This window comes from Sinocyclocheilus rhinocerous, unplaced genomic scaffold, assembly GCF_001515625.1.
Source record: "Sinocyclocheilus rhinocerous isolate Xijiao unplaced genomic scaffold, SAMN03320098_v1.1 scaffold1141, whole genome shotgun sequence".
Lineage (NCBI taxonomy): Eukaryota > Metazoa > Chordata > Actinopteri > Cypriniformes > Cyprinidae > Sinocyclocheilus > Sinocyclocheilus rhinocerous.
In genome coordinates, this window is record NW_015653550.1 from 430542 (window position 1) to 456820 (window position 26279).

The 26279-nt window shown below is 36.2% G+C and overlaps 1 protein-coding gene across 1 annotated transcript in view; it reads right to left on the bottom strand.

Moving 5' to 3' along the window:
* The window catches only part of LOC107716493 (TBC1 domain family member 22B-like), a 102441-nt gene that overhangs the window by 73931 nt on the left and 2231 nt on the right, over window positions 1-26279 (bottom strand). The window contains exons 2-6 of the mRNA XM_016522973.1: window positions 25293-25421; window positions 21499-21561; window positions 21116-21181; window positions 17136-17250; window positions 52-158 (exon numbers count right to left, since the gene is read on the bottom strand). Of these exons, the coding sequence (XP_016378459.1) occupies window positions 52-158; window positions 17136-17250; window positions 21116-21181; window positions 21499-21561; window positions 25293-25421 (480 nt within the window). The remainder of the gene's footprint in view (window positions 1-51; window positions 159-17135; window positions 17251-21115; window positions 21182-21498; window positions 21562-25292; window positions 25422-26279) is intronic.

Sequence of the window (26279 nt, forward strand, 5' to 3'; positions counted from 1 at the left end):
ACAGAGTGAATGTATCAGGCCCGCACGCTGGCAGATAGGGAATCAATTTACCTGAATCCCGTCCAGGAGCTTGCTCATGCACCAGAAGCTGTCAGCCTCGATGTTCCGCAACACCTCTTCCTGCAAGCTGGAAACATTGAAATTTTCCACTTCTTCCTCTGCAAAGAGCCAAAAGACAAAAGAAAATAAGAAAGAGACAGAGAAAAAGAATGAGAGTGAAAGACAAAGAGGGAGAAAAATGGAGGAAGATACAGTAAAAGAGACAAAAGTATAGAAAGATTCCCTCTACATACTGTATGGACATCTTCAATGAAAGAGGTGGTAGAATTCTACCAGTTTTGGGGGCATGCATAGAGAATGCATTCTTACGTTCAAAAACGGTTTTAAAAGATCTTAAAACACACACGCAAACACGCACAGCAGTTTCTGGGAGTTGTCACAGAGAAATGTCGTTCAGGATAACTGAACATTACCAAGGGGCATTTACACTCACAGTGATTTGCAGTGCCAAAAGCACAATCTTAAACACACAATGCTCAACATAAGACTCAGAAAAAAAACAGAAAAAAAAACAGCAATGTGCACTTGCAAGACATTAGCAATTAAGCATTTTCTTGCACATTCTTTTAAAGTCAATACATTTGTAAAAGGTAAATAAAACAGTAAATAAATAAATACATAAAAAGTGAAAAGAAACACCAAATTTACAAAAAAGTAAATAAATAAAAAAGAAATTAATCATGAAAGACAAGAGCCTTTTAAAGAGGTCATATGACGTTGCTAAAAAAGAACATTATTTTGTGTATTTGGTGTAATGAAATGTGTTTATGCTGTTTAAAGTTCATTTAGTATTAAACACATTTGTTTATTTAGTTATATATATATATATAAATTTAGTATATTATATATTGTACATATATTTAAAAATACATACATTTTATATCAATATAATTGATATTTTGCACATTGTCATTTGCTATTTTTGATTTGGTCACATTTTGAATCTTTCTTTACTTTTACTTTTTATTGTGTGTTTGTCATTTTAATTAGCTTTTATTTTATTTTATTATTTTTTTTTTTTCTTTTATTATGTTGTGTTTCTTTATTTTTTAATATGTATTTATTGTATTATTATTATTATTATTATTTTAATGGTTTCAAGCTTGCGTTTTAATTCTAGTTTGACTAAACAATAAACCTGCTACATTTAAATGAAAGAAACCTCCAATTCAAATTTGATAACCTGTTTGATAGCATGTTTGCCCAGGTCAATATGACAATGTATGAAAAATCATAAACAGGCAAATATTTACCATATCAAACTCCCAAATCAGTTTCTTCACTGAACATCAGAATGATTGTCCTAGAGCAAATGCAAACGCAAGTGTAGATTTATTTAGTAACCACTGTGAACAAGTCAAACCACAGCTCTGACAGGAACAAGTCACAGGTTGAGCAGAGGAACGGTATCACAGAACTACACACACAGTGCTGCTCCGTCTCCTTGGCAACATGGGTCTAACCTTAAAGAGTACGGCGAGCTCTGGCTGACAGGACCAGTGTGCTGCTGGGAATATTTGCAGTGCTGCAGTTTAGCGAAAGGCTGTTCAGCTTCCAGGTCAACCACTGCATTAGTGCAGTCTAAAATGCCACTGGCCGTCTGCACTCGTCCTAGACGCTCATGAATGTCTGCTGTCTGACAGGTCACAGTGGAGAGGAAGCCACGATGGAGTATGATTCCCGAGGTAGGGCAAGAAAACGCGAAAGTCTGAATGACCTCCAAATGGTGGACAAACTCATTGTGCTTTCACATAACAGCCTTCTGCTCAGGAACAAAAGTACTCACGAGGCTTTTAAAGTGTGTGTGTGTTGGGGTTGTAATAAGGCAGTGTTAATCTCTCCAGTTGTGAGAGTCCCTTAACAGCACTTTCACTCATCACAAAACAAGGACACGCAAAGAGGAGCAGATCAGAAGAATGCATAAAGCAAGCCAACAGCACCTCCTGTGGTCAGCAGTGGAGTTGCAAGTAAATTACTTGTTTATGGTATTAGCAACAATCTTGTATACTGTAGCCCCACTTTGGAGTGACATTTAAAAATGCCTGAATGCCATTGCAGTCAATAACATTAACCCTTTAAAGCCTGACATATTAAATGACAGTCAGAATATATTTAATTTTTTGAAATTGAAAAAGTTAATTGAACTTTTGGACGATAATAAACACTGGGCTTTTATGGCTCATATACTATTATATAGTGAGAATATGAAGCTGATTGAGGATGAAAAAAAAAAAAAAAAACTACATTTTAATCAGAGGCCCAAACAGCTGCTGATATTTTTCTTATTTATGTGACAAGATAATATAAAACAAATTTTGGTAACACTATGTATAATGCCTTATAAAGGGTTATTAAAGAGTATAATGAATTATAATTATTCATAATGAGCATTGTAATGCATTATATCTTGTCGTAAATAATAACTGAATTTAAAATGCATAGTGTAACAATGAATTTATAAGTGTTATAATGTATTAACTGTGGTTACAATTATTCATGAGATTGTACAATGCATTATAAGGTGCATTACAAAGCTACTTTTATAATGCATTATACATAAAGTCTTTAAGTAAAGTGTTACCAAAATGTTATATTATATAGAAATAGCCAAGACAAGTTAAAACGCTGCTTTAATCAGTTGAACATTTAATTTATGACAATTATTTTGTTTTATCAATGATTATTGAATTCAGTAAAATACAATAAAAAATAATATTGCTAAATAATATCACAATTTATAACAACTATTTTAACTTTTAATATATTTTAAAATGTATTGAATGCCTGTGATGGCAAAGCTAATCCAGTCTTCAGAGTCACATTACCCTTCAGAAAACATTCTAATAGGCTAATTTAGATAACATTTCTTATAATTATGAATTTTAAAAACAGTTTGTGGTTACAATTATTCATGAGATTGTACAATGCATTATAAGGTACATTACAAGGCATAATTAATGCATTAAAGCTACTTTAATAACGCATTATACATAAAGGCTTTAAGTAAAGTGTTACTAAAATGTTATATAGAAATAATATAACTGATTCTGATAGTTTGTAATGCAAATCAATGAGATCTTTATAAAGTACAGCAGAGTGCTTACATAAATTTCATATAAATATCAGTTGTAAAGTGACTTTAGTCCAGTAAATGTTAATTTGAAAATGTTGGTATCATTATAAAAGTTATTGTTATGTTTACTTCACAGCAAAAAGACACAGAAGACAAAGAGTACCACAACCTGAAGGGGGATATTTTTAAATTATACTAGAGGGCCATTTAATTACTTAAAAGTATAAAATATCAATCAGATGACAGAACGAATGTAGTGTAGATTGTGTTTTCTGCAAATTTTTTATCATGTTGATAGTTTAGAGGCCTTATAAATTTGCATATCAAAAATGATACAGTAGGGTTCATAAAATAAACAAATAAATGTTCAAGACAGTGTCTTTAAAAAAAACTTCTTTTTTTTTTTTCAAACAAATGCAGATGTTATTGTTTGTTCATTTCTGTCAAACGCTAGTGGAACATGTCCACAGTTCGCATGAAATAAATCTGTGGTTAATACTGTGACACCTGTGTGAACTTTTAAAAGCATAGCAAAAATGACTAAAATCAAAGCAAGTGGCATCTGCAAACAAATGATCCTAATGATCCTTTCTCAGAACTAACTTCTCTTTTCAACTGAATACAATGACATTCATATTTTAAAGTGTATCTAAATATATTTTTGGAACAATCATCCTTAAAGGGATAGTTCACCCAAAAATGAAGATTAGCCCATTATTTACTCACCCTCAAGGCATCCTAGGTGTATTAATTCCTTCTTTCAGATGAATCCAATCAGAGTTATATTAAAAATTGTCTTTGATCTTCCAAGCTGTTTAATGGCAGTCAGCGGGTGTTGCAGTTCATCAGTCCAAAAGAAGTGAAATAAAGCGCATCCATCAATAATAAAAAGTGCATCACACGGCTCCGGGGGTGAACAAAGGCGTCCTGTAGTGAATCGATGCGTTTTTGTAAGAAAGATATCCATATTCAAAACGTAATAATCACTTTAATCTAGCTTGCACCAACAGTTGTACACGGAAGCAGCTCCGGGAGGATGACGTAAGATGTCGGCGTTGCGCATGCGCTGGTGAGTCTCGTGAAAACCAACGTTTGTTCACAGGAGCAAAGGAAGCAAAGTTTCCTTACTTTAGCAAAGGAAAAGTCTCCTCTTGGCTTATATCGAAATCCTCTGACATTCTTCTTTGCAAATCCTCATTTTGTACTTCTAATTCATGACTGTTGTTTTGTTTTGATCTCTCCCCTGCGCTACCGCGTGCGTCACTTCTGAGCGGTGCATGCGCAACACCGACGTCTTACGTCATCCGCCCGGAACTGCTTCCGTGTACAACAGTGCACAATAAGCACACTGCATTCCTACAATAGATACCCCGAGACACACATCTCCTTGGTTTATATTTATTTTCACAATTTCCAGGGGTGACTCAATGAAACCTGACACTGTTAAATGAACTAAATAGCATGTATTATTGATGTGGGAATAAGAAGGTTCACACACATGCACGCGCACATACATAAATTCACAAAAACAGAAGGTGTATGACTCCGTGACCACAGTTCCACACTGTGAAGTCTCCACCGCACCATCTGTCTGCAGGCATTGCAAAGGAAAAGAGCAGATGTCTGTAAACATACAGACCAGAGTCGACAACACACCAACTGTACTGCCTGCTGCAAAAATTTATTTCCCAATGGCCTCCACTGACATATTGCCACTTTTTGAATTACACAAGACACAGACAGGTTAAAATGCTGCTTTAATCCGTTGAACACTTGTAATTCATAATTTATTATTTATTCCATCTATAATTTATAATAATTCAATCATTAAGGAATTCAGTAAAATATAATAAAAACTAGCATTGCTAAATATCACAATTTAATAACTATTTTTAAATTTAACATTTTAAATTAAAATGTATTGAATGTCTGTGATAGCAAAGCTACTCCAGTCTTCAGTGTCACATTATCCTTCAGAAATCATTCTAGTACACTAATTTGGTTAATATTTTTATAATTATGACTGTTAAAAACAGTTATACTGCTTACTATTTTTATTAAAAAAAAAACAGAAACCCCAAACCCCCCAGGATTCTTCAATGACTAGAAATGCGAAATAAAACAGCATGTATTTATTGTTTGTTTGTTTGTATTTTTTTATTTGCAATTATGTTAAAGTCTGTCAATTGAATGCCTCCTTGCTGAATAAAAGTAGTAATTTCTATTCTAATCTTACTGACCCCAAACTTTTGACCAGTAATATTTTCTGAATTTGCAAAATTGATTTTACGGTTAAATAATCTCTGAGTACTGATTGATAACTTGAGGGTACAGTTAATAGACCAATAAGTACTATAAAAAGTTGGATTTACAATCTTCTCTTCTCATATTATATAATCAATAGGTAATCATAGTCTTATTAATTCAGTGCATTTATTCAGGTTATGTTTTTTAATGATTTATTAATGTCACAGGACTGAAGGTCTGATCCATGTCAGGAATGCAGTAATAGTGGTTACTGTGTTTGTGTTTTCTACACAATAAAAACATTAACTTGTATTGTAATTTATTGTTCGATTACACAATATATTATGAAATAAATCACAAGCTATATTTTCAGCTTGAATTTTTTCTTTCTTTCATTTTATCCTGATCTTATGCTTCTGGACTCATGCTAGCAACATGGAATATGTAAAGACCAACTATGCCCAAGGTGATGAAGGTCAATAATGCTCCACATGTGTCCACTAACACATCTCCATATTTTGTTCCAGTTGGTTGAGGCCCGAGTTCCAGTGGGGTACTGAAAAAAACTTAGCCTTGAAGGGAAAATACTGCCTATGTTTGCTGTAACAGACTTCTGCAGGGGTTCTTTAGGGTTATGAGAAGCAAGCGAACACGTCAAAAGAACAGAAGTATCTTCAAGTGTCTTCAGAAGTATCAAACAGCCACCCAGATGAGAAGAAATCATCATGGGTCACGTGTGAAATCGAGAAAATAGTGTGTCAAATATAATGATTTTTTTCTAAATGCATGCATTAACTTAGTATGTTAAATCGGCATCGGGGCCGTCAGTGAGAGTGAGAACTCTGATCGGATGTTTAGATTTGGAAAAGGAGTCAGAGCACGAGAATTAAAGTGAAAGTGATGATAGTGAGCAAGCCAGTCAAGACGGCACAGGTAGAAGGCTGTGCTAATGTTATGTTATCTTACCTGAGCATTCCAATATGCAAATATTTTCATAAGGTGAGCTGCTTAAAATTAAGAAATGTATCAACAAAACTGATATTCAAAATGGTTAGCAAGTGCTGCTTTGTTTACATTTTGTTTATCTGCATATATCCGTGTTTTGGTTTCTCCTTTTGAATGGCGAACATAGACTATTGATACCTGCTGATACAGACAGTTAATTCATTACATAGATTCATTTTTAATTATTTTCCTTGCTTTTATAGTGCTTTTTATCATTGTTTAATCATATAATTGTATTGTTTCAAGAGATATTTGTCTTCATGAGTTAGAAATAAAATAATATCTCCATTTCAACGTTTTTGTTAATGTCACAGGATTCAACAAAGCGGTAATTTTTCATTGCTTTTGTTCGGGTTACATTAACACTTGCTAAATTTCATTATTTAATAAACCCTGTTCTTTTTCATCATCACGCCATAACTTGCTTTCTGCTATTTCCCAGCTTCTTTTGTCAACCACTCAGGTTGGTAATAAACTTCCAGTTATTACAGTTTTGTTAAATGATCTTGGGTATCAGACAAAACTTTGTTAACTGGTTTTTAGTATCAGACAAAACTAGTTTAAGGTACCAAAAAAATAGAGATTTGATCTAAGGTTTTTTTTTTTTTTTTTGAATAGTCGGCAGGATGTTGACACAATCTAACAATAGAAATCAATGAGAAATGCAGTAAGCTGAATCCTACCTGTGGCAAAATTGACGGTGACTGAACAGCACTTTTTCGGAGTAAACTCCAATAGATTAAACCAAAATAAGTTCTACGTTTCTGTAATATGATCCCTGGTCCTCATTGTGCACATTGGTCTTTCTACTGGATCAAGTTCCCCAACCACTGATGGATAACCTGATGATACGGTTATTGAGTACTTTTAAGAAAATCATTACCAAATCCCAGTATGACGATTGAAAAAAAAATGAAAACAGAGTATAGTTTCTGAATTTGTGAGTACTGAGGGAATAGTGAGGGACTGTTCACAAATCCATGACGCTCTGAGTTTAAACCTCTTGTGTAACTCTTGAGTTACAGCTCATTCCTCCACCAATATCATGAAAACAAACCTAAATAGACACAGAACTGTCAAATTGAGGTATCCACAAAGAGGATGTAAGCACAACAAATCCCTTCAACTGGAGCTAGGCTCTTTGGCCTCTGCCATCACTTCCTGTTGGCCCGTATCATCTTCCTGCATGCAGGGGTGAAGGGTAGATTCCCCCTGGCACTCTGAAGCATCCAACTGCAAGGAACTGGAATCATTACTGACGTCTGACTCTACACATCCCTGTAGCTCCATATGCCTTCTTTTTGCAGGCCGATGCAAACGGTCAACATCAGGTTAAAGGACACGGCGAAATTTCACCAGCCTTTTAAACCCTCGCCCAAGACAGCCCGGAGGAGACTTTCCCAGCCACAGGAAGTCACTGCCACAGCGCTGTCTGGTGGATTATGCAATTTGACCCTTAGGGTGTCCTAAGACTTTAACCCGGTACCGCCCACTACTGTGCCCCGTGTTGGTTAACGAGCATCGATCAGAATCCACAGACGTGTAATTGAAGGCAAGGTTAATTAACATGGAACTCAACTCGGCAAACATGCCATTTCAACACGGTAAAATAACGATCGCTGGGTTGGTAATTACTGAAGTTGTGCTGAAAGACGAGGTGCAGATCCATCTGTGATTTATGGATATCATCATCTAGTTGTAATGAAGAAAAAGCCGGCGCAGAGGAAGAACAATCTGCAATGAGAACAGATGAACGACTTTCGCTGGCAGCTCCTAGAGGCAGTTGGAGGAAGGGCCCAAACCAACTCTATTGCATCATGTTCCAGAAAAATGTAAAAACACCAACACAGCCTTTTCCAGTGTCAAATATGCCCTCAGTGGCTTAATTAGGTAAGTAAATATTATCTTTTTCATTTAAGTGTTCAGTCAAAGAAATTTACTCCGATACATTTGATTTAGGTTGCAAAATGGATACTGAATGACTTACAAGAAGACAATGTGAGTGGTGCTTGCATGTGGAAAACAAACTGTCACAACACTAGGGCATTGTGGGTGGTGGCCAGGGCTTTGCTAATTGGTTGCTAAGGTGTTCCAGGTGGATTTGTAATGGCAACATCAAAAGAGAACAAATCTCTATCAAATTTTGGACTCTAGATATGGCTAAGGTGCCTTTATTTAAGTGTAAATATCCTTGCACACCGAGTTCTGAAATGTTCGTTTTTTTCCCCTGTATTCGTCATATTTTCCTATCAAAATGCTTGCTACGGATGCGAAAACGCAGAAAATCGAAACTGGTCCGAATTTTTTTATGACGGCCAAAGGTTTCGGAGGCAGTGCGTAAACGTGATTGACACAACGTGAGGTCGTATTTATTTTTTAACGTGCAAAAATTTCAGACTCAGTGTGCAAAGAAAACTTAAAAGTGTTTTTTGGCAGTTTTCGGCCAATTGATTTTGACAAACAGGGACACGTTTAAAAATTGGGGTTAGGGATTCGCAAAATTATCTATAAGCAACATTAATAGAGACGTTTAGCTTAGTGATTTTGTTTTTTTCAGACTCTAACTCTTGTGAAAAAGAAAAGAGAAACATGTCTGAAGGATCATGTGACACTGAAGACTGAAGTAATGACTTCTGAAAACTCAGGAATAAATTGCATGTTAAAACATTAAAATAAAAATAGAAAAAGTTTTTTAAATTTTAATAATATTTCATATTTTATTTTAATTTTTAATTAACCTTGTTTAATGTCTATTTGATATGAATGCAGCCTTGGTGAACATAAGAGACTTCTTTCAAAGACAAACAAAAACAAAAAAATCTTACCAAGCACAAACTTTTGAACGGTAGTGTAAGTAAAGACAAAATGCTGTGGGGAGTAAAAATGTAACTAATACGAATCAATACAAAGTGTCTTGATCCGCAACAGACTCTAGTAGGAAGGTTTTGGCTCTTGAGTGGATTATGGCCCATGGATCCAGTTATGACTACTTAAAAAATATTCTGCACAAATGCAGTAGACTTGTGGGACTCAAATCTGCTCATCAGAGGCATAAACGGCTCCCTGAACATGTAACCATAGCAATTGTTGTGACTTCAGAAATGTTACAACATTTTTTATCTCTGCTCAGTGTATACGAGTGGGAGTGAGTTATGCAGAATGGCTGAAGTCCAATAAACCTCAATGTCTGAAATAGCTTGATGTGAGAGTGTGGACTGGAGATGAAATAAACGATAAACATCACAACTCTATTCGCTGCCACTACAGCATTAGCATTGAACGTAAGAAAAAAAAAAGAAAAGAGGTGAACTTCCCTGAGTGTGAAATATTATGCAAGATTAGCCTATTAAAGAATTCATTTGCTTTTATTAGAAGCATAAGGGGAATCATTACATGTGCTGTAATGGGAAACTCATGAGGCATTAAGAGAGCATGGCCAGACAATAAAACCACACTTGCAGTTCGTGTAAATTGATGCCAAAAAATAAATAAATTGATAACAATTTTGAAAGGGAGCAAATAAATTTTCACGGGTGACCAAGTGACGTTCCCACAGAATACTCCAAGAAATTATTTTGTTAATTGTTATAAACTACACCAAGTCTAGCATGACAGGTTTCACAGATGTAAATGAACAAGAAGTGATTTCTCAGAGCGAGGATCTGCACAGAAATTCAATTTATAGCTTTTTATAGCCAAGTAATTAAACTAGATCCAAAAATATTCAATAACTGTGATTAGTCAGAGAAAACGAATGACTTTATGACAGGGCAATTTTTCCAGATCATTTTTGGCATTTTACACTCAGAGATGAAAAAAAAAAAATGAATGTGCAGCTCACAAAGCGAGACATAGTTCAGCTTATGGATGAAGACATAAGAAAATTAATTGTTTAAGTTAATGGTATTTGTTAATTATTCATTATCCATTTCTGTTAGATTATGTCAAACATTAAGTTAATTTTGTTGATGTGATATTGTTACAATAATATTACTTTCCACTTTACTATTTGGTTGAGTTATTTCTTAAGTTATGATATTTGTTAATGCTACATTATCCATTAAAGTTACTTTATGTTATTAAAGTTACATTATGACATTTGGTAATGTTATGTTCTTCTGCAACACTGCATTATCTGTTAATGTTACATTCTGTTATTCATTAATGTTACACTATTTGTTAATGTTATGATATCCATTCACGTTACATTGTTATTCCATAACATTATGCTACTTGGTAACTTTATGTTCTTCAGCAACATTATATTACCTGTTAATGAAACATTACATTACTTATTAACATTGCAATATTTGTTAATGTTAATGTTATAATGATATTATTTGACAACACTGGCATTATTCCATTATTCCATATAAATGTCAAAACCTGAAGGTCAAACGGGTTAAATAGAAAGTTGGACATTATTTACGATACAATCAAACTGCTGGTATCATTTACTCGTCGACAGTTCAGGAAAGTCTCGAAGGGAACTCAACCAAGAGGAAAAGAGGAAAAATACCTGCCACTAAACATCTCAGGCATCCCAAGGCAGTCACTTAACAACTCGTTAGAGCAAATGAGGAAAGTTAATCAGACCTGCATTAAAATCAGCACTGGGCTCAGTTCTTCAAAGCGAGAAATCCGAACAAACCGATACTCATTAAGGCCCCAATTGTGGGTCACACACCACTAACTGTTCAAGTCAGCCGTGGAGGCCCATGGCACTTAGTCAATGAACAGCCCACAAAGACCTGCCAGAAGATGGACTGAAAGCAGGAGTCAGCGGTTACAGGGTTAGTGGACTTAATGCGCATGATGTAAAAGACATAGGCTATTTGGAATCTTATGTGATCCATGGTGCCTCCAGGGTGATTAGATGTACAACATCCAACAGGAAAGCTCAGGGTGATGGAATTGTATCCTCTACGGAGCAAAATGTTGCTGTGGAGGAAATCTTCTAGCATGTCTCTTCTTGGATGGGCTAATTGCTCATGCTAAGTAGCCAAACAATGATCCCTTCCAGAAGAACCACCATTAAAACAATAGTGTTGTTTGAAAGAATCATTCTGTGTGTCTCCCAACACAAATTATGGAGAGTTTTGAAGGAATGCTTAGAACCTCTGAAAGGTTTACATGATGTCAAAGTCCTAGGGTTTCTAGGTCGCTCAATCTTTGGTGCAATGAAGAACGTCTTCCAGGTTAAAGTAAAACTCAAAACTTCGGCTAACAGCTTAGATCTTCTCTCTTCACTCTTTATTCCTTCAACCAGCACTGATGGTGTAAGTAGTACTGTTAAAGTAGATCTTTAACAGTAGCGCCACTGATCCACATCTGCCCTCCAGAACATTACTTTGGGAGAATCTATACATGAAGACGATGAAAATTACACTATCTTCCTCCTGAATCAATAGTGTGCCACACTATTGCACGTACCATTTCATCACACACTCGTTACTTTCAACTATAAAACGTTATAGCAGTCTAATGGGAAAACAGATCCGAACGGAAAGAAGAGAGGAGAAGAACAGAGTGGCCAAAGAACAAAACCTTCCGAGACAAAGTGGCTGCCTGATTAGATGGGAGACTTCCATGAAGAACGGCACTGTAGATTAAAAATATTGATAGAATAGACATATGTAGCTTAACGAGCTATGCAAATGAAGCCAAATGATTAAAAGAGTAATGAATGGAGATATTGGATGGGTCTGATGGCTTTGAAGCGTTTATTCATACAGTGAACTATAAGCCAAGGCAAAAGAAAATGACTTTAAACCTAAAAATGTCTGATGTATATTGCAGAGGAAAATTGCTCCAATCAGATTACTACACAATCTCCAGAAGTGAAAAGTCCTTTAAACAGATGTGTTTAATCAGTCCACCAGGAAACCAAGTCATGTTTCTACTTTGACTTGTGCAATTAACGCTTCTGAGGAAGAACTATTTGCTTTTGAACGGACAAAATGTTCTGTTAACTTTTTCTGTGTTGTACGTAAAACAGCTTTGATGCATTCTATTATTGCAGCCAGGTAGCATAGGCTTAAAGGGGACATCGGATGCAACAGTGTGTGGACACAGCCACCCTACAATGATAAAAAATACATTCACTCATTTTTTAATCCCCAAAGAACCTAAACAGTCTCAATTATCAAGCTGTTTCTACTGCTGACAGACTGTCCCATATTAGCATATTTCCACTCTCAACCAGTTGTATGCTGTCTGCCATTTTCTCTGCGCTCCAACTGCTGTAGCGACAACAATGTATCGTAAGCAATGCAGGGGTTTTGTAGTCTCCTGATTAGAGAACCACTGAGGATGCAGTTTTTTTTTTGTTTTTGTTTTTGAAGGTAATGTGCCACCAAATACACAAAAAAAAACAGAAGACAGGGACGGGGTGAGCAGTAGCTCATTATAATTTAAAGAGCCATGCACTGAAATGGCTCGCTGTGAACAGAGCTGTTTTTGACAAGGTAAAAAGGGTGTCGTTTTACACAACCATTGAGGAATTTTTACCAAAACATTTTGCTGACATTTCATGAAGACCTTAAAGAATCATACTAACTTGTGGAAAATAGGCATCCGATGTCCCCTTTAAAGTAGTTCACCTAAAAATGAAAATATGTCATCATTCAAGCTCACGTTATTTACTGTGCCATCCACTAGAAGCTGACCAACATATTGTTTTTACAGATTAAAAGGCACAGAGAGTTGCTTTGTGGAACCATCAGTTAACAGTAAAAATCATCAAACTGCATGTTAGCCGAAAGGTTAAAGGATAACATTAGATGTTTAATACTTGAGTTACAACATGTTAAGGATTTGCAGATTTGTTTTGCTAAGTAGACAAAGTTTTTAAATGAATCATAATTGCATTATGTTATTAACAACCATGTTACTGTGAAAAATTCGAACCTGGCTTTTGCTTTTGATCATCCGATAGCTTGCTTTATAGGACAAAGCATGCAATGCACAAATGCATGACACCTGCATAGGAACAGCCCAGTTTCTATTTTGTAACTTTCCCAGTTGTTTCTGTAACGTAACAAAACATGAGTTTATTTAGTACATCACTACATACATTTATGAAGTGACGCAAATGAAACATAAAAGCAAGTTAAAATGTACACAAACAAGGGTGGATGGTACAACATTATGCACGTTAAACCATGCTCACGTTATATTTGTATACATTTTACCTTGCTTCTATGCTTGAAGCATAGCTAAGTATGCCATAAACGATCGGGGCACTCGAAAAGTTGTATGCGCTTTTTTTGCTGACACCCTTGGGTGCTTTACTAAGCATTAAAGTAAGTCACAATGTCCTGCCATTACAATGAATTCACCCAACCGGATATTCATTAAATTGTCATTTGAATTATCATTTTGAGGTGAGCTATTCCTGATACTCCGACCCTAAAAACTCCTAAAACTAACTTAATTTTCTTGCTTTGCATTGTGAGTCAGACTTTTTTTTTTCAGTCCGAGTTGTTGTTGATTTTTTTGGCCAGAAGAATCATGAATGTGGGTCAGACTTGATGCTGATGGCTCTGTAAAATTACTCAAGCAATCAAAAACTGCAAAAAAACTTTCAGGCTTCCTGTACAATAGTTTGACTACCATGAGGAAGATTCCCTGCAGTCTTGCTACTAGCACAAATCAATAGGATTGAATTTAACTTCAGTTTGCTTTTTCTTCCATCAGGCATTGGCCTTCAAAGTACAAGAACCCCCTGAGCAGATTATAAATTTCATTTGTTGGGAGCAAATTGTATTCAAATATATTTTGAAGGCTCTCAGAACAAGGGCAGAAAAACCCAAAGAAGATTTTTCCTTTCTCCTCTTGCATTTATTTACAAGCGTAATGAAAATGATTGTTTAATAATGCGATGCCCTAACAGCAATGTACACACAGCCAAAGCACTAACTGGCCCCTGATTTAGCCCTGTCATCATACATTTTTTAAAGCAGGAATCAAAAACAATCAGTGGCTTAAAGAAATTACATGATTCTGCTAAAAGGAATTTATGGGTGTATTTCATTCTGGGCTGCACCATCTAAATAAAGGCTTATTCTCTGATCCAGAGTATTTTAGACGAGCAATGTTGGGAGAAACTAATTAAAAGTAGCTGTGAAGTTATCCACTGAAACATTTATATCCACCTTAGCTTTCCTTGGCACAAAAATAGTGATTTACACTATTTATGATAATGAATAGATAATGAATCTATGGATACAATTAGTTTTGTTCTGTTTCATGGTAATCTTCCCCTCCTGTAAGTTGTTGACAGGATCAAGTCAAACAAGATTTGTTCACACATCAGTCAAAATTATTACTCTCATTAATGCATCAATGTGAGTTAGGGAGATGTCAAGCTTCTCAGCGGATAAAGGACTAGAATTTTGGTCTTTTTCTCATGAAGGTACTTTATGATTCAGAAGATATGGGGTATAGTGCACAAGTCATGGACCGCTTTGAAGACTTTTTTAAGCTTAAAAGCTTCAGTCCCGGTTTACTGCAACTGAACAACATTCAAAAGATCTCTTTTGAGTTCCACAAATGGTGTGGAATACCATGAGGTTAATAAGTTAATAATGGAAGAGTTTTCATTTCTGTATGAACTATTAATCCGTAGTTGATGCATAATTAATTTGTACTGACTGTAGCTGCAACAGTATCTATCCAAGCTACTCATAATTTAAAGTACCTTCCCATACACTGTAGACAAGTAGTGAATTTTGGCGTGTGCCGTTACACAGGCATTGATGGATATGGGTCTCTCGTCAGAGTGAAGCCGTGATGTTTTGCTACTGCTTGCCCTCAGCAGTCAGCACTTGGCCCACATAGCACACTTTGAATGAGTATCTGTCACACATGGCACCATGCCTTATTGCGCCAGGTGGAGTTGTGGGAAATAAATAGCTGAGAAAGTTGGTACAGATACATTTTCCACCAAACTTTCCTCCACACACACTGAAGAGAGAGAGTTCTCCCAAACATCTTTATCATAGGAGAACAGGCGCCTTCTTAAGGCATTGTCGTCATCTTATGGCAAATACACACAGCGTATACAAACACAGAGGCATACAAAACAGAAATAAAGTACGCCTTTCAGAGAAGGAACAATTAAGCATCTCATTTCACCATGAGACCAGCAAGAAACAGTGCTGGGAGAAAACAAGAAAACAAGAAAGGAAATAACAAATGGTACATCAAAACCAAGACATATCACTACAGGATGTCTTAGGCCCGAAACATACTCGATGCAAGAATGTTAGATTGATTACTTCTATGATTACATATGGATTACTCATTGCTCAAGCTTCAGATACACATTCTCAAATATAAACATCACTGCATTAACAAAAGCTTACAACATAATTCTGAAAGGAGCGTTCACATTGAGAGCGATTTGAATGAGTATCTGTCACACATGGCACCATGCCTTATTGCGCCAGGTGGAGTTGTGGGAAATAAATAGCTGAGAAAGTTGGTACAGATACATTTTCCACCAAACTTTCCTCCACACACACTGAAGAGAGAGAGTTCTCCCAAACATCTTTATCATAGGAGAACAGGCGCCTTCTTAAGGCATTGTCGTCATCTTATGGCAAATACACACAGCGTATACAAACACAGAGGCATACAAAACAGAAATAAAGTACGCCTTTCAGAGAAGGAACAATTAAGCATCTCATTTCACCATGAGACCAGCAAGAAACAGTGCTGGGAGAAAACAAGAAAACAAGAAAGGAAATAACAAATGGTACATCAAAACCAAGACATATCACTACAGGATGTCTTAGGCCCGAAACATACTCGATGCAAGAATGTTAGATTGATTACTTCTATGATTACATATGGATTACTCATTGCTCAAGCTTCAGATACACATTCTCAAATATAAACATCACTGCATTAACAAAAGCTTACAACATAATTCTGAAAGGAGCGTTCACATTGAGAGCGATTTGGTGTGACAAAGCACCCAGAAGTCACTCATTCTCAGGGGAGTGTGTGATTTGAAGCGATATGAGCAACTGCAACGGTTGGCAATGCTACAAAGTTGGGCAGAAATGTATGGTAATGAGCACTGATGCGACATAACCATTCTCTTTCAGGTCAACCACTGTCACACAAAGCATTTGTGTATTTGTGTAGAGTATTTTTCAGGCCTGAAGGACAAATTGGACGGAACTTGTAAAAACAAAGTGGAGGCTTTGATTCTTCAGGATTAGACAAGGTCAAACGACCCAGGAAAATGTATCCCCATGGATGCCAACGACTGCAGAGCCTGGGGAAAAGACCCCCATCCTCCATCCATTGAGTGCATCAATTGAGCCACCCTTGTTCATTGCATGGTTCAGGTTATTACTGTCTCATAAGTCCATTGGAAGGGTCCCTCTGGGCCCTTCAAAATCATTAGTCTGGACATCCCGTTAAGTCTACTGGAAATCAAGCACTTAAAGGTGTAAAGGTCAAGAAAATGAAAGACATTGGGAACAATCACAACGATTGAATCTCACAAAGAAAAGGAAGATCCTTGGAAAGGTTTAAAGGGGCAAGTTATGACAAATTTTATGAAATTGTGATTGAGAAATGATATTAAAATTCATGCCACTGGGCATAAAACACCCACGCTGGCTTAACACCAAAAGCGAAGAACAGAAAACTAGTGAGTTTACACAGCTGTGCTGTTTTTGGATTCATAACTCATAACTCTCAATCTCATATTGTAAAAGGTTTATTGACTTACCGATATACTCGAAAACATAAACAACGAAGAAGGGTGTGACAAGGTCATTGATGCCTTGAACGTAACCACTGGCTGGATGTCGTATCGCCCAGATGAACAGAATACGCTCAAAGATCTAGTAAAAAGCAGCAGAAGAAGATGATATCAGAATATATATATTCAGCATTTGTAAGTAGCAGATATTGATATATACTGATTCATGCAATACAACAGGAAAACTGTTAATAGTAGAATTTGAGCGTACAAGGTCACTCAAACGGTTTTAATTAGAGACACAGTGGGATCAGCCACCCCCAGCCAGCAATCAATTAAGAAAATCAATTAAGCCTTCTGAGCTTTTTAATCATTAACATCACAACATTCAATAGCACAGACAGCAAGGTGAGAAATTACAAGTAGCTGTGTGCATATTTATTATTAGATGGGGCTCTCTCTTTATTTGTGGTTTGCCAAGTTGGATGTGTTCCTGGATTTATATAATTGTGGGTTCTGGCACAACACTGCAATTGAACAATCAGATTTTAGGGTTAGGATTAAGGCTACGTTTACACGACAACGGTGTAGTCAAAAACGGAAAAGTTTTTTCCCTCGTTTCAAAACAATTCGCGTTTACACACATCCGCGAAAACGGACCAAAACACTCTATTACGTATGCCAGGCCAGTAGTTGGCGCTGTCACCTTGTTAGTAAACAGTACCTGTAGGGAAGTGATGATTATATGATGTATATGATGCGTCTGCGCTGTTGGTTGTAATATTGGTGAAGTATATCCACACTTCGCTGAAGAAACGTTAGCAAACTCTTGAACAGTACCATGTACTCCGCCATTGTTGTGTATGTTTGTTCGCGCTTGCCTTTAAAATCGACACGTACTGCGCATGTCTACATACCTAACACGTACTATGCATGCACATGACGTCACCGTTTTCAAAGATTCCCGTATTGGGTGTTTACACGGAAACGACAATGGTGCCGTTTTCAAAAATTTCCACTTTGAAACACGTTTTCAAAAATATGTGTTTTCAGTCCCCAAAACGCCGTTGTCGTGTAAACAAACAGTCAGAATGCATAAAAAGTTTCCCGTTTTTGGCTGAAAACGTTGTCGTGTAAACGGCCCCTAAGTTAGGGCTAGGGTTGGATGTGTCAAAAACATAAATCAATATCAATCGATCATTTCTAATTTTAGGGGTAAGTTTAAGTTTAAGCAACACTCAATATGGCCGCGCTATCAAATGAAGCCCCACCTTCTAAGCAAAAGAGCCAATCCCTAATTGGTAAAGTCAGCATGTCACTGCAGCTGCCGTTAGAAGCCCCGGTTGCTATAGAAACAGTCAGAGTTCTGAGACATGCACCTAGGGCCCCATTTACACTAGTGTGTTTTCGTTTTAAAATGCATTACTTTTGCTATGGTTACGCCTGTCGTTTACACTACTCTAGCGTTTTCGACCCTCGAAAACAGAGACTTTTGAAAATGATGCAGACCCCGTTTTAGTTTCAAAACTCCGGGGTTGCGTTTCAGTGTAAACGGAGCAAAACGGAGACTTTTGAAAACGATGGCGTGGCTGCCCACGTTCGCTCTGCGTATCTGCGTGACTTTTTGTTGTTGTTTTGTTTAGATTTTTTGTCTCACCTTGCTGTCAGCTCAATGGAAAGAAGCATGAAGTTTGACTTAAATCAAGAGGGAGAATGGAAGACTCTTTCTCTTCTCTTCTCTCTGCCTCATGCAACTGACATCTCCCGCGCTCCTTTCAGGGCGTAATGTATCTGTCATCCCCAAATAAACTCATCTCGCACGTTGAGCCCTAAACAATAAATGTGTACAAGGCAGCTCACGCTCGATTTTTTCTGGATCATGTCGATCAAATGGTGCGCCTTTCTCATCTGCGTTCTTTTCTATGATCAAAGCTCCATTTATCAAAGACTTTAGACTGGTAATGTGAGTTTCTCTGACATCTCCTGCCTCTTTTCTCCCTCGTACCCTCCCATCTCCTCGAGGTAGGCATGGCAAAATCTCGCTCTCCTCCAGAAGTCCATTACATAGTGGAAATTAGACACTAAACCAGGCAGCAGAAATCAATGAGCGAGCTGGAGTGTATTGAAGAGCCTGAAGCGAATACATTATCCATTTATTTGGTTAGGAGACATCCACAGTGGAGGCCTTGTCCATACTTTTACGTAACACTGCATGCTTTTTGATAGTCCTTTTAAATGCAGAATAATTTTTTCCAAGGCAGCGAGGGAAAAGGAGAAGGAGGAATCTTGCTCAGGGCCACAATGCATCAACATACCATGTCCAGCAAGCCCATAACACTAAATTTAATGATATGAATATGCAAATCAAGGGTCTGGTTATGTACGCCAGTGTTTCCCAACCGGGGTGCCGTCTGTCGAGAGCAGGGGTGCCGTGTAAAAAATCCTTTTTTAATATTTTTAAATTGCTAAAATGTTCAAAAAAGCATCTATTATATAATATCCATTTCTGATGTCGCCAATAATTAGAGATTCACCGAAATTCCGGCTGACAAAAATTAGTTCACCGCTCAGGTTTCACTATCACGTGGTGTGACGCTCTGCGTATTATCCCGCTCTATGAGTGTGTGTATTATCCCGCTCTATGCGTGTGCGCTCCGCGCAGTCGCTCCACTCATATACCGTTCATGCTCATTATATTATGCAGTTCTTCCCTGTTGTACCGAATATCTATACTTTTCAAATTATTATATCGAAGTTAGAAATTCAAATATTGTGACAAAATTCATTTTGTAGGGTGCCACAAGTTTGTTAAAATTTCCAAAGGGTGCCGTGACTAAAAAAAGGTTGAGAAACACTGATGTACGCCAACAAAAACACTCAGCCAGCATCTCCAAAAAAATAAAAAATAAAAAAAGTAGACCATAAGGCAGTCTGGAACGGATTTTAAAAAAAATAATTTTTGTTAGTGCATGCCCCAATGGCACAGACGTCATTACAAGACATTTTTTGCATGCTCTCATGTGATATAAATGCAGCAATAGTATTTCAAAGCCAGCCGACTCAATGTGAATGAACTCAGTTTAATGGATTAGTTCTTAAAAAAAAAAAAGGTCATTATTTACTCATCTGATGTTATTTCAAAAGTGCATGACGCATTTTCTTCCAAACAATACAGAAGAAAATATTTTAAAGAACTGCATTGGTTGCTTTTGTCCATGCAATTATAATAAATTGGAACTGACATTTTCTAAGATTCAAAAAGGATGTAAAGGGGTCTATATGACTTGTGCCCTACATTCAAAGTGTTCTGAAGTCATACAATACATTCATATGCGGAACAGAGCGGACATTATTTTATTTTATTATTATTATTTTTTTTTATTATTTTTATTTTATTAGCATACATTTAAGGCAGTATGACAAATACAAAATGACGTTAATATAATATAATATAATATAATATCATATAATATAATATTTATGTTTTATTTTTGCAGAATTATGAGAAATTGTCCTTTATTATCATGAAAATACATTTGACTTTTTTTGCATTTAATTTATGTGAAACAATATTTTACATTTATTAAAGTAGTTTACAATATAAATAATAATATTTGTTTAAAAATCCCCAACTTGGGTATATATATGCTTAAGACAGTAAATACTAACTTTTTTAGGTTAGACTAGATTTTGGTCTAGTCTTTCACACACATCAATGTTATGTATAGATTACTTTTATGACATTTCTATGGTGAAGTTGGATCCTTTATGAATCCTTAAAGCTTTATTCACCAGTCATTTTGAAAGCAGGGAAAACACTGACCACCATAGTCAGAATTCCTCCTCTTGTGTTACATGGAGGAAATACAATCTTATGGGTTTGAAAAGACATAAGCATGTTTATTCTGAGATGAACTGTTTCTTTAAGGTGCTTTCTAGTGGCTGGGTGTGAGTTTGTAAGGATGAACGAGTCAAGCGGAGTAAAATGGGTGGTGCAAACGTCTCACCTCTTGCACAGAAGCTTGTTGAAAGAGAGGTATAAGAGGATTAGTTCTCGGTATGTCAATGTGAATCTGCGGGGAAGAGACACAAAAAGAGGAGCACAAGCAGGTTAGGACAGAACGGACTAGCGAGAAAGCTCAGCGAGAAACAAGCCTGGCCGTTTGAGGCTGCGCCTGAGAAGAAACTCACTGAATTCTATTTCCTGTGTACCTTAACACACGCTTTCCGACAAAACATTTTGGTCTCGAGACTCAGCTGGCTGACCAGACAGAGAGTTTGACAGACAGACAGACAGACAGATAGATGGATGATGATCGAGTGACATGCTTTTGAGTGGCTGGTGGACAGTAGCATGTGACGTGATTTTGGGCGGTCCATCTGTCCTTACCTCAGTTACCTTGGGCTGCAGAACTAAACTTTCTGGACTCATCCGGGGAATATCTATGTGAATCTGATGGTTCAGAAAACACACACACACATACACATATATATACAAAATGTGGATGTCAAGTACATGAAGGCTTATGGAACTGAGAGAAGACAAACACACACAAATACACATATACATTTTCACTACTAGGGGAAGCTTTAAAATCCACCATTCATGAACATTATTTATTCTGCAGGAGTGATTAATCATATGAAGCTCTTCATTTGTAATGAATTTTAATATAAAAATTAGGACTGCAACAAACTATTATTTTGATAATCGATTAAACTAACATGATTATTATAATGATCAATCAACTAATCGTCGATTATTTCACCGATTAACCAGTAGACTTTGATTACTCCGCTTTTGCAATGTTAAAATATTGAGTTATACATATTCTAATAAAGCAAACAAATAAAGCAAATCACTTCAGTTTTTGAAAATCATATTATGTAATTACAATTATTATACAATTAATTTATACACAAAATGACAGACAGAGAAACTCTCACTCACCATTTAATTAGCTATATGAAAAAAAGTAACTGAATGGCACATCGTTCTGCCTAACATCTCCTTTTGTAAGTCATACGGATAAGAAACTAAATAAAGGGAAGTGATAAGACGTTTTATTTTTGGATAAGCTATTTTATTCACAACATGATCTCATTCCCACTGATAAAAAGATTTTATCATTAGCTAGGTCCACACTTGGAGAGTTGCTTTATAACAGAAAATCAAGTTGTAATTCTAACTAAAAGCGACACGGACTCTGGTTTTGCATGCTTAATACTGTAAAGCTGCTTGATTTAAGGCTATCTATTGCATAAAGTACTATATAAATAAGCGTGACGTGACCGGACTTTATTAGAATACCTAACTGCAGAGCTTGTGCAAACATCTACATCGTTGTAATCAGATGTGTTCTTAACTGCTGCTTTCTCACCGCTGTCAGTTTTTGTTGTGTTTATTTCATTATTGAGATGAAAGCGTGCAGCATCTATTTGCATATTCATCCAAACGCCGCTCAGCAGCTTGAGGTTCGGCTGTGTTTGTTCTAAAGCACTGTGTCTTCTTCTCTTGAATTGCATCCAGGAGCGCTGAATTACAGTCTTGCGCTACAGCGCCACACTGGTCAAATCGTATTATTTCAAGTTCTAACATTAGGTCATCTTAGATTAAATGACTACTCGACAAAATAAATATTTGTCAACATTTTTTTTTTTTTTTTATTGTCGATGTTGCCGATAATGTCGACTAATCGTTTCATCCCTAATAATGATATAATATTTTCACATTTAATTTTAGATTACAGTGGGTACGGAAAGTATTCAGACCCCCTTAAATTTTTCACTCTTTGTTATATTGCAGCCATTTGCTAAAATCATTTAAGTTAATTTTTTTTCTTCATTAATGTACACACAGCACCCCATATTGACAGAAAAACACAGAATTGTTGACATTTTTGCAAATTTATTAAAAAAGAAAAACTGCTTTAATATGTTGTGCGTTTTATTAGACAGGTGACGACCGCACAGAGTAGCATTATAACAGAACTTTCAAACGTATCTAGTATGATAAAACAGCGCTGCTTTACCCCACATACGCACGACCGGAAGGAGCGGAAGAGCTAAAGTGTGGCATAATAAAAGCTCCGCAGCTTTCGAGCCGTGTGTCACTCTCGTCTCATTAGCAATTGCTTCAGCGGCCTCGTTTCGACGGCTTTCTACCTCGCTCTGCTTCATACTACGATGTTAATAAATCCCGTCGGATTGCGTCGGCTGTGGGGATGAAGACGACAACTCCCATGATTCCACACTCAGTCACGGCGTCATCAAACTATGCCTTTGTTTCTTTGTTTGTTTTGAATACGCGCCCTCTAGCGGTGAAAACTTACATATTGTACCTTTAATTTTATATTTAAATCTTCCTAGAGTTTTATAAATATGTTTTATTAGGTTATATATCAATGTATTTTTTTATATGATTGCGTTAGCTATTTTAATGAAAATTGAGCAATTTCCAACCTCCCAACAATGATTAGATTCTCGCATCAGATTCTCCGTGTTTTATTACTGTAAGAAATAACTGGATTTGTTTTAATCATAAATTTAAGGCATTAGAACAAACACTAAATATTGTGTATCATTTTACTTTCAATTAAATTCAATTAAATGAATTACAAAATAATAACAATCACAGTAAACGTATATTAAAATGTTTTTCCAATTTATGTCAAATTTAATTCTGTACTAAATGTACCAAATGAAGCTGTACTATCATGAAAACATCTACATTTCTAAGAATGATTGTAAAATGCAAAATAACTTCTTATTTATTTTTAATAATACATATTTATGTATTTATTTTTATTTATTCACAACCATTTTGGATTGAAATTTTCTTAACAGACTTTGTGAGAATCACGCATACATAGCTTGAAAGAGGTGAAACAAATGTGTGAATCTCACAACGCCAGCGATCAGTCTTAAATCAGGCAGACATTAATCAGATCAGAGTGACAGCAACAGCTTGATCTTCACATCCTCCTGCCAATACACTGGAGATTTAAACATTCCTTGTCCTCTTTTGCATCTAAATATTAAAGACTATCTGTTGATGGCATTTCTAAACACTATGAGCTCCTAACATAACAGTGTTTTGGCAAAGCTAACATACTGCTGCTGCCAAAACCTCAATCAGTACATAAAAACAACCAAAAACCCTGACTACATTACATTCAACCCCTGGCAAAACTGAACTGCTGGCTTTGAACTTAAAAAAATCTTCTATTAACAGCAGAATTAGCTCTGTCTGTGCAGAGCTGTATGGGAAGTCAGGAAGTTAAAAGAAAATCACAGGAAGATCTGAATCATCTCAAGAGTATTTGGTTCAGCTATTTATTGCTGCCATCCTGCATAAAGTTCAGTTACCTGTATTCTCTAGTACTGTAGGAAGCCTTTTTCTATGACCAAGGCACAAAATATGGATAAAAACCCTAGAAAAGAAGTGTCATTTTTGTCCCCTCCAACAAATAGTCAGCAAAAAGCAGCAGTTTTATTTTATAAATAACTTTTTAATATAAATTTTTAGATGAGATTTGCAATTTCAACCATGTTACCAGTTTGTATCATTGTCTGAATTATTATTATTAAAAAATATATATATATTATTTAAATTAAACAACAGCAACTAGCTATTTTGGACCAAAGTCTGCAAGTCTGTCTGTAGCCGGTTTTTATTTATTTATTTTTCTCCCATTTTTGAATGGCTGAATATATGGTTGTATATTTGTCTGTTTACCAAAATATGCAAGCGTTACAAATTTAAGGAACATTAATTACACCAATGCACAGAAATCATGCAAAAACAGGGCTGCATGCAAAATGTGGGACATTGTTTAAATTAAAGTATTGCTTCTTCAAACCTATTTCTACTTCAATTGAAAAACTATTTAACATGTCAAAATTATGATGCTGCATGATTTTAATTTGTTGGACACACTCGAGAGGGTTGAGAGTTCTGCGGTGGGACAACATTTAAAGGGGGTGCAACATTTACTGTGCTTAAAACTAAGTACTTTTCCTGCGAAGTTAATTTTATTTTAGATAGCATCTCATCTAACACATCTTACAGTTCTAACATAAAAAAATATGATAATTTGGACTAATAATGCTTATATAAGGAGTAACAGAACACCAGTTTGTATCTGAATCATAGGAAGAGTATCTAGAATTAAATGTAGTTACCTGTCTGTATGTGTCCTGATGGTGTTCATCATTACGGGAGTCGTAGTACTGCTCAATAAAGCCAAAATATTCCTGCCGCTTTCTCTGCAATGTGCTTTCTCTCCGCTCTGCATTGGCTGGCAGGTACCCCTGTAAAGAGACAAGCAAATACAAAAGCTAATGTTTACACCAGGCCAGACAAGATACCTCTAAAACAATCTGATATAGATCTGCACTCGCCAACAAAATGTTTGTTTGCCTGCATCCAGCACAATAGCTGTTAACTTGGAGTCAGCTGAAATCAGAATTCTGAAAAGTTTTAAGGTTTCACAGAGTTTGGGGCCAAAAGTTTGATATCAGTCACATTTAAAGTTACATTTCCTCTTATTACTTGCCACAGCAAGAGAATGAGAACGCAGCAGATGTTCAGGCCCAGAAAAGAAAGTCTCTTGATAAAGTAATTGATTGCATGAAAATCTACAAGCACAGAAATCCATTTATCACACAAGACGCTCCCCCATGTGGCTATTTTTTACTTCCACACTCAGACGAGTTTTGTGACAAGATGTATGTGTGCCAAGGAGAGCTCTTCTTTACGCTCCATTAACATATGTACATGTAATTAAGTCTAACAGACTAAAGGCCCGTTCACACCAAGGACGTTAACTATAAAGATAACGATAAAGATATAGTTCTAAAAATCGTTCTCAATATTAAAGAATTACACATTATAAATAATGTTCAGATTATTAAAAGAAAAAGCACACCACAGAGTTAGAAATGGCAATTAACAAACCTGATGTTGTACATGTGAGTTTTCTTCAATTATAGAGTCTTCTGACCCTGTGTGTGTGTATGTGTATGTGTATATATACAGTGGGGCAAAAAAGTATTTAGTCAGCCACCAATTGTGCAAGTTCTCCCACTTAAAAAGATGAGAGAGGCCTGTAATTTTCATCATAGGTATACCTCAACTATGAGAGACAAAATGAGAAAAAAAATCCAGAA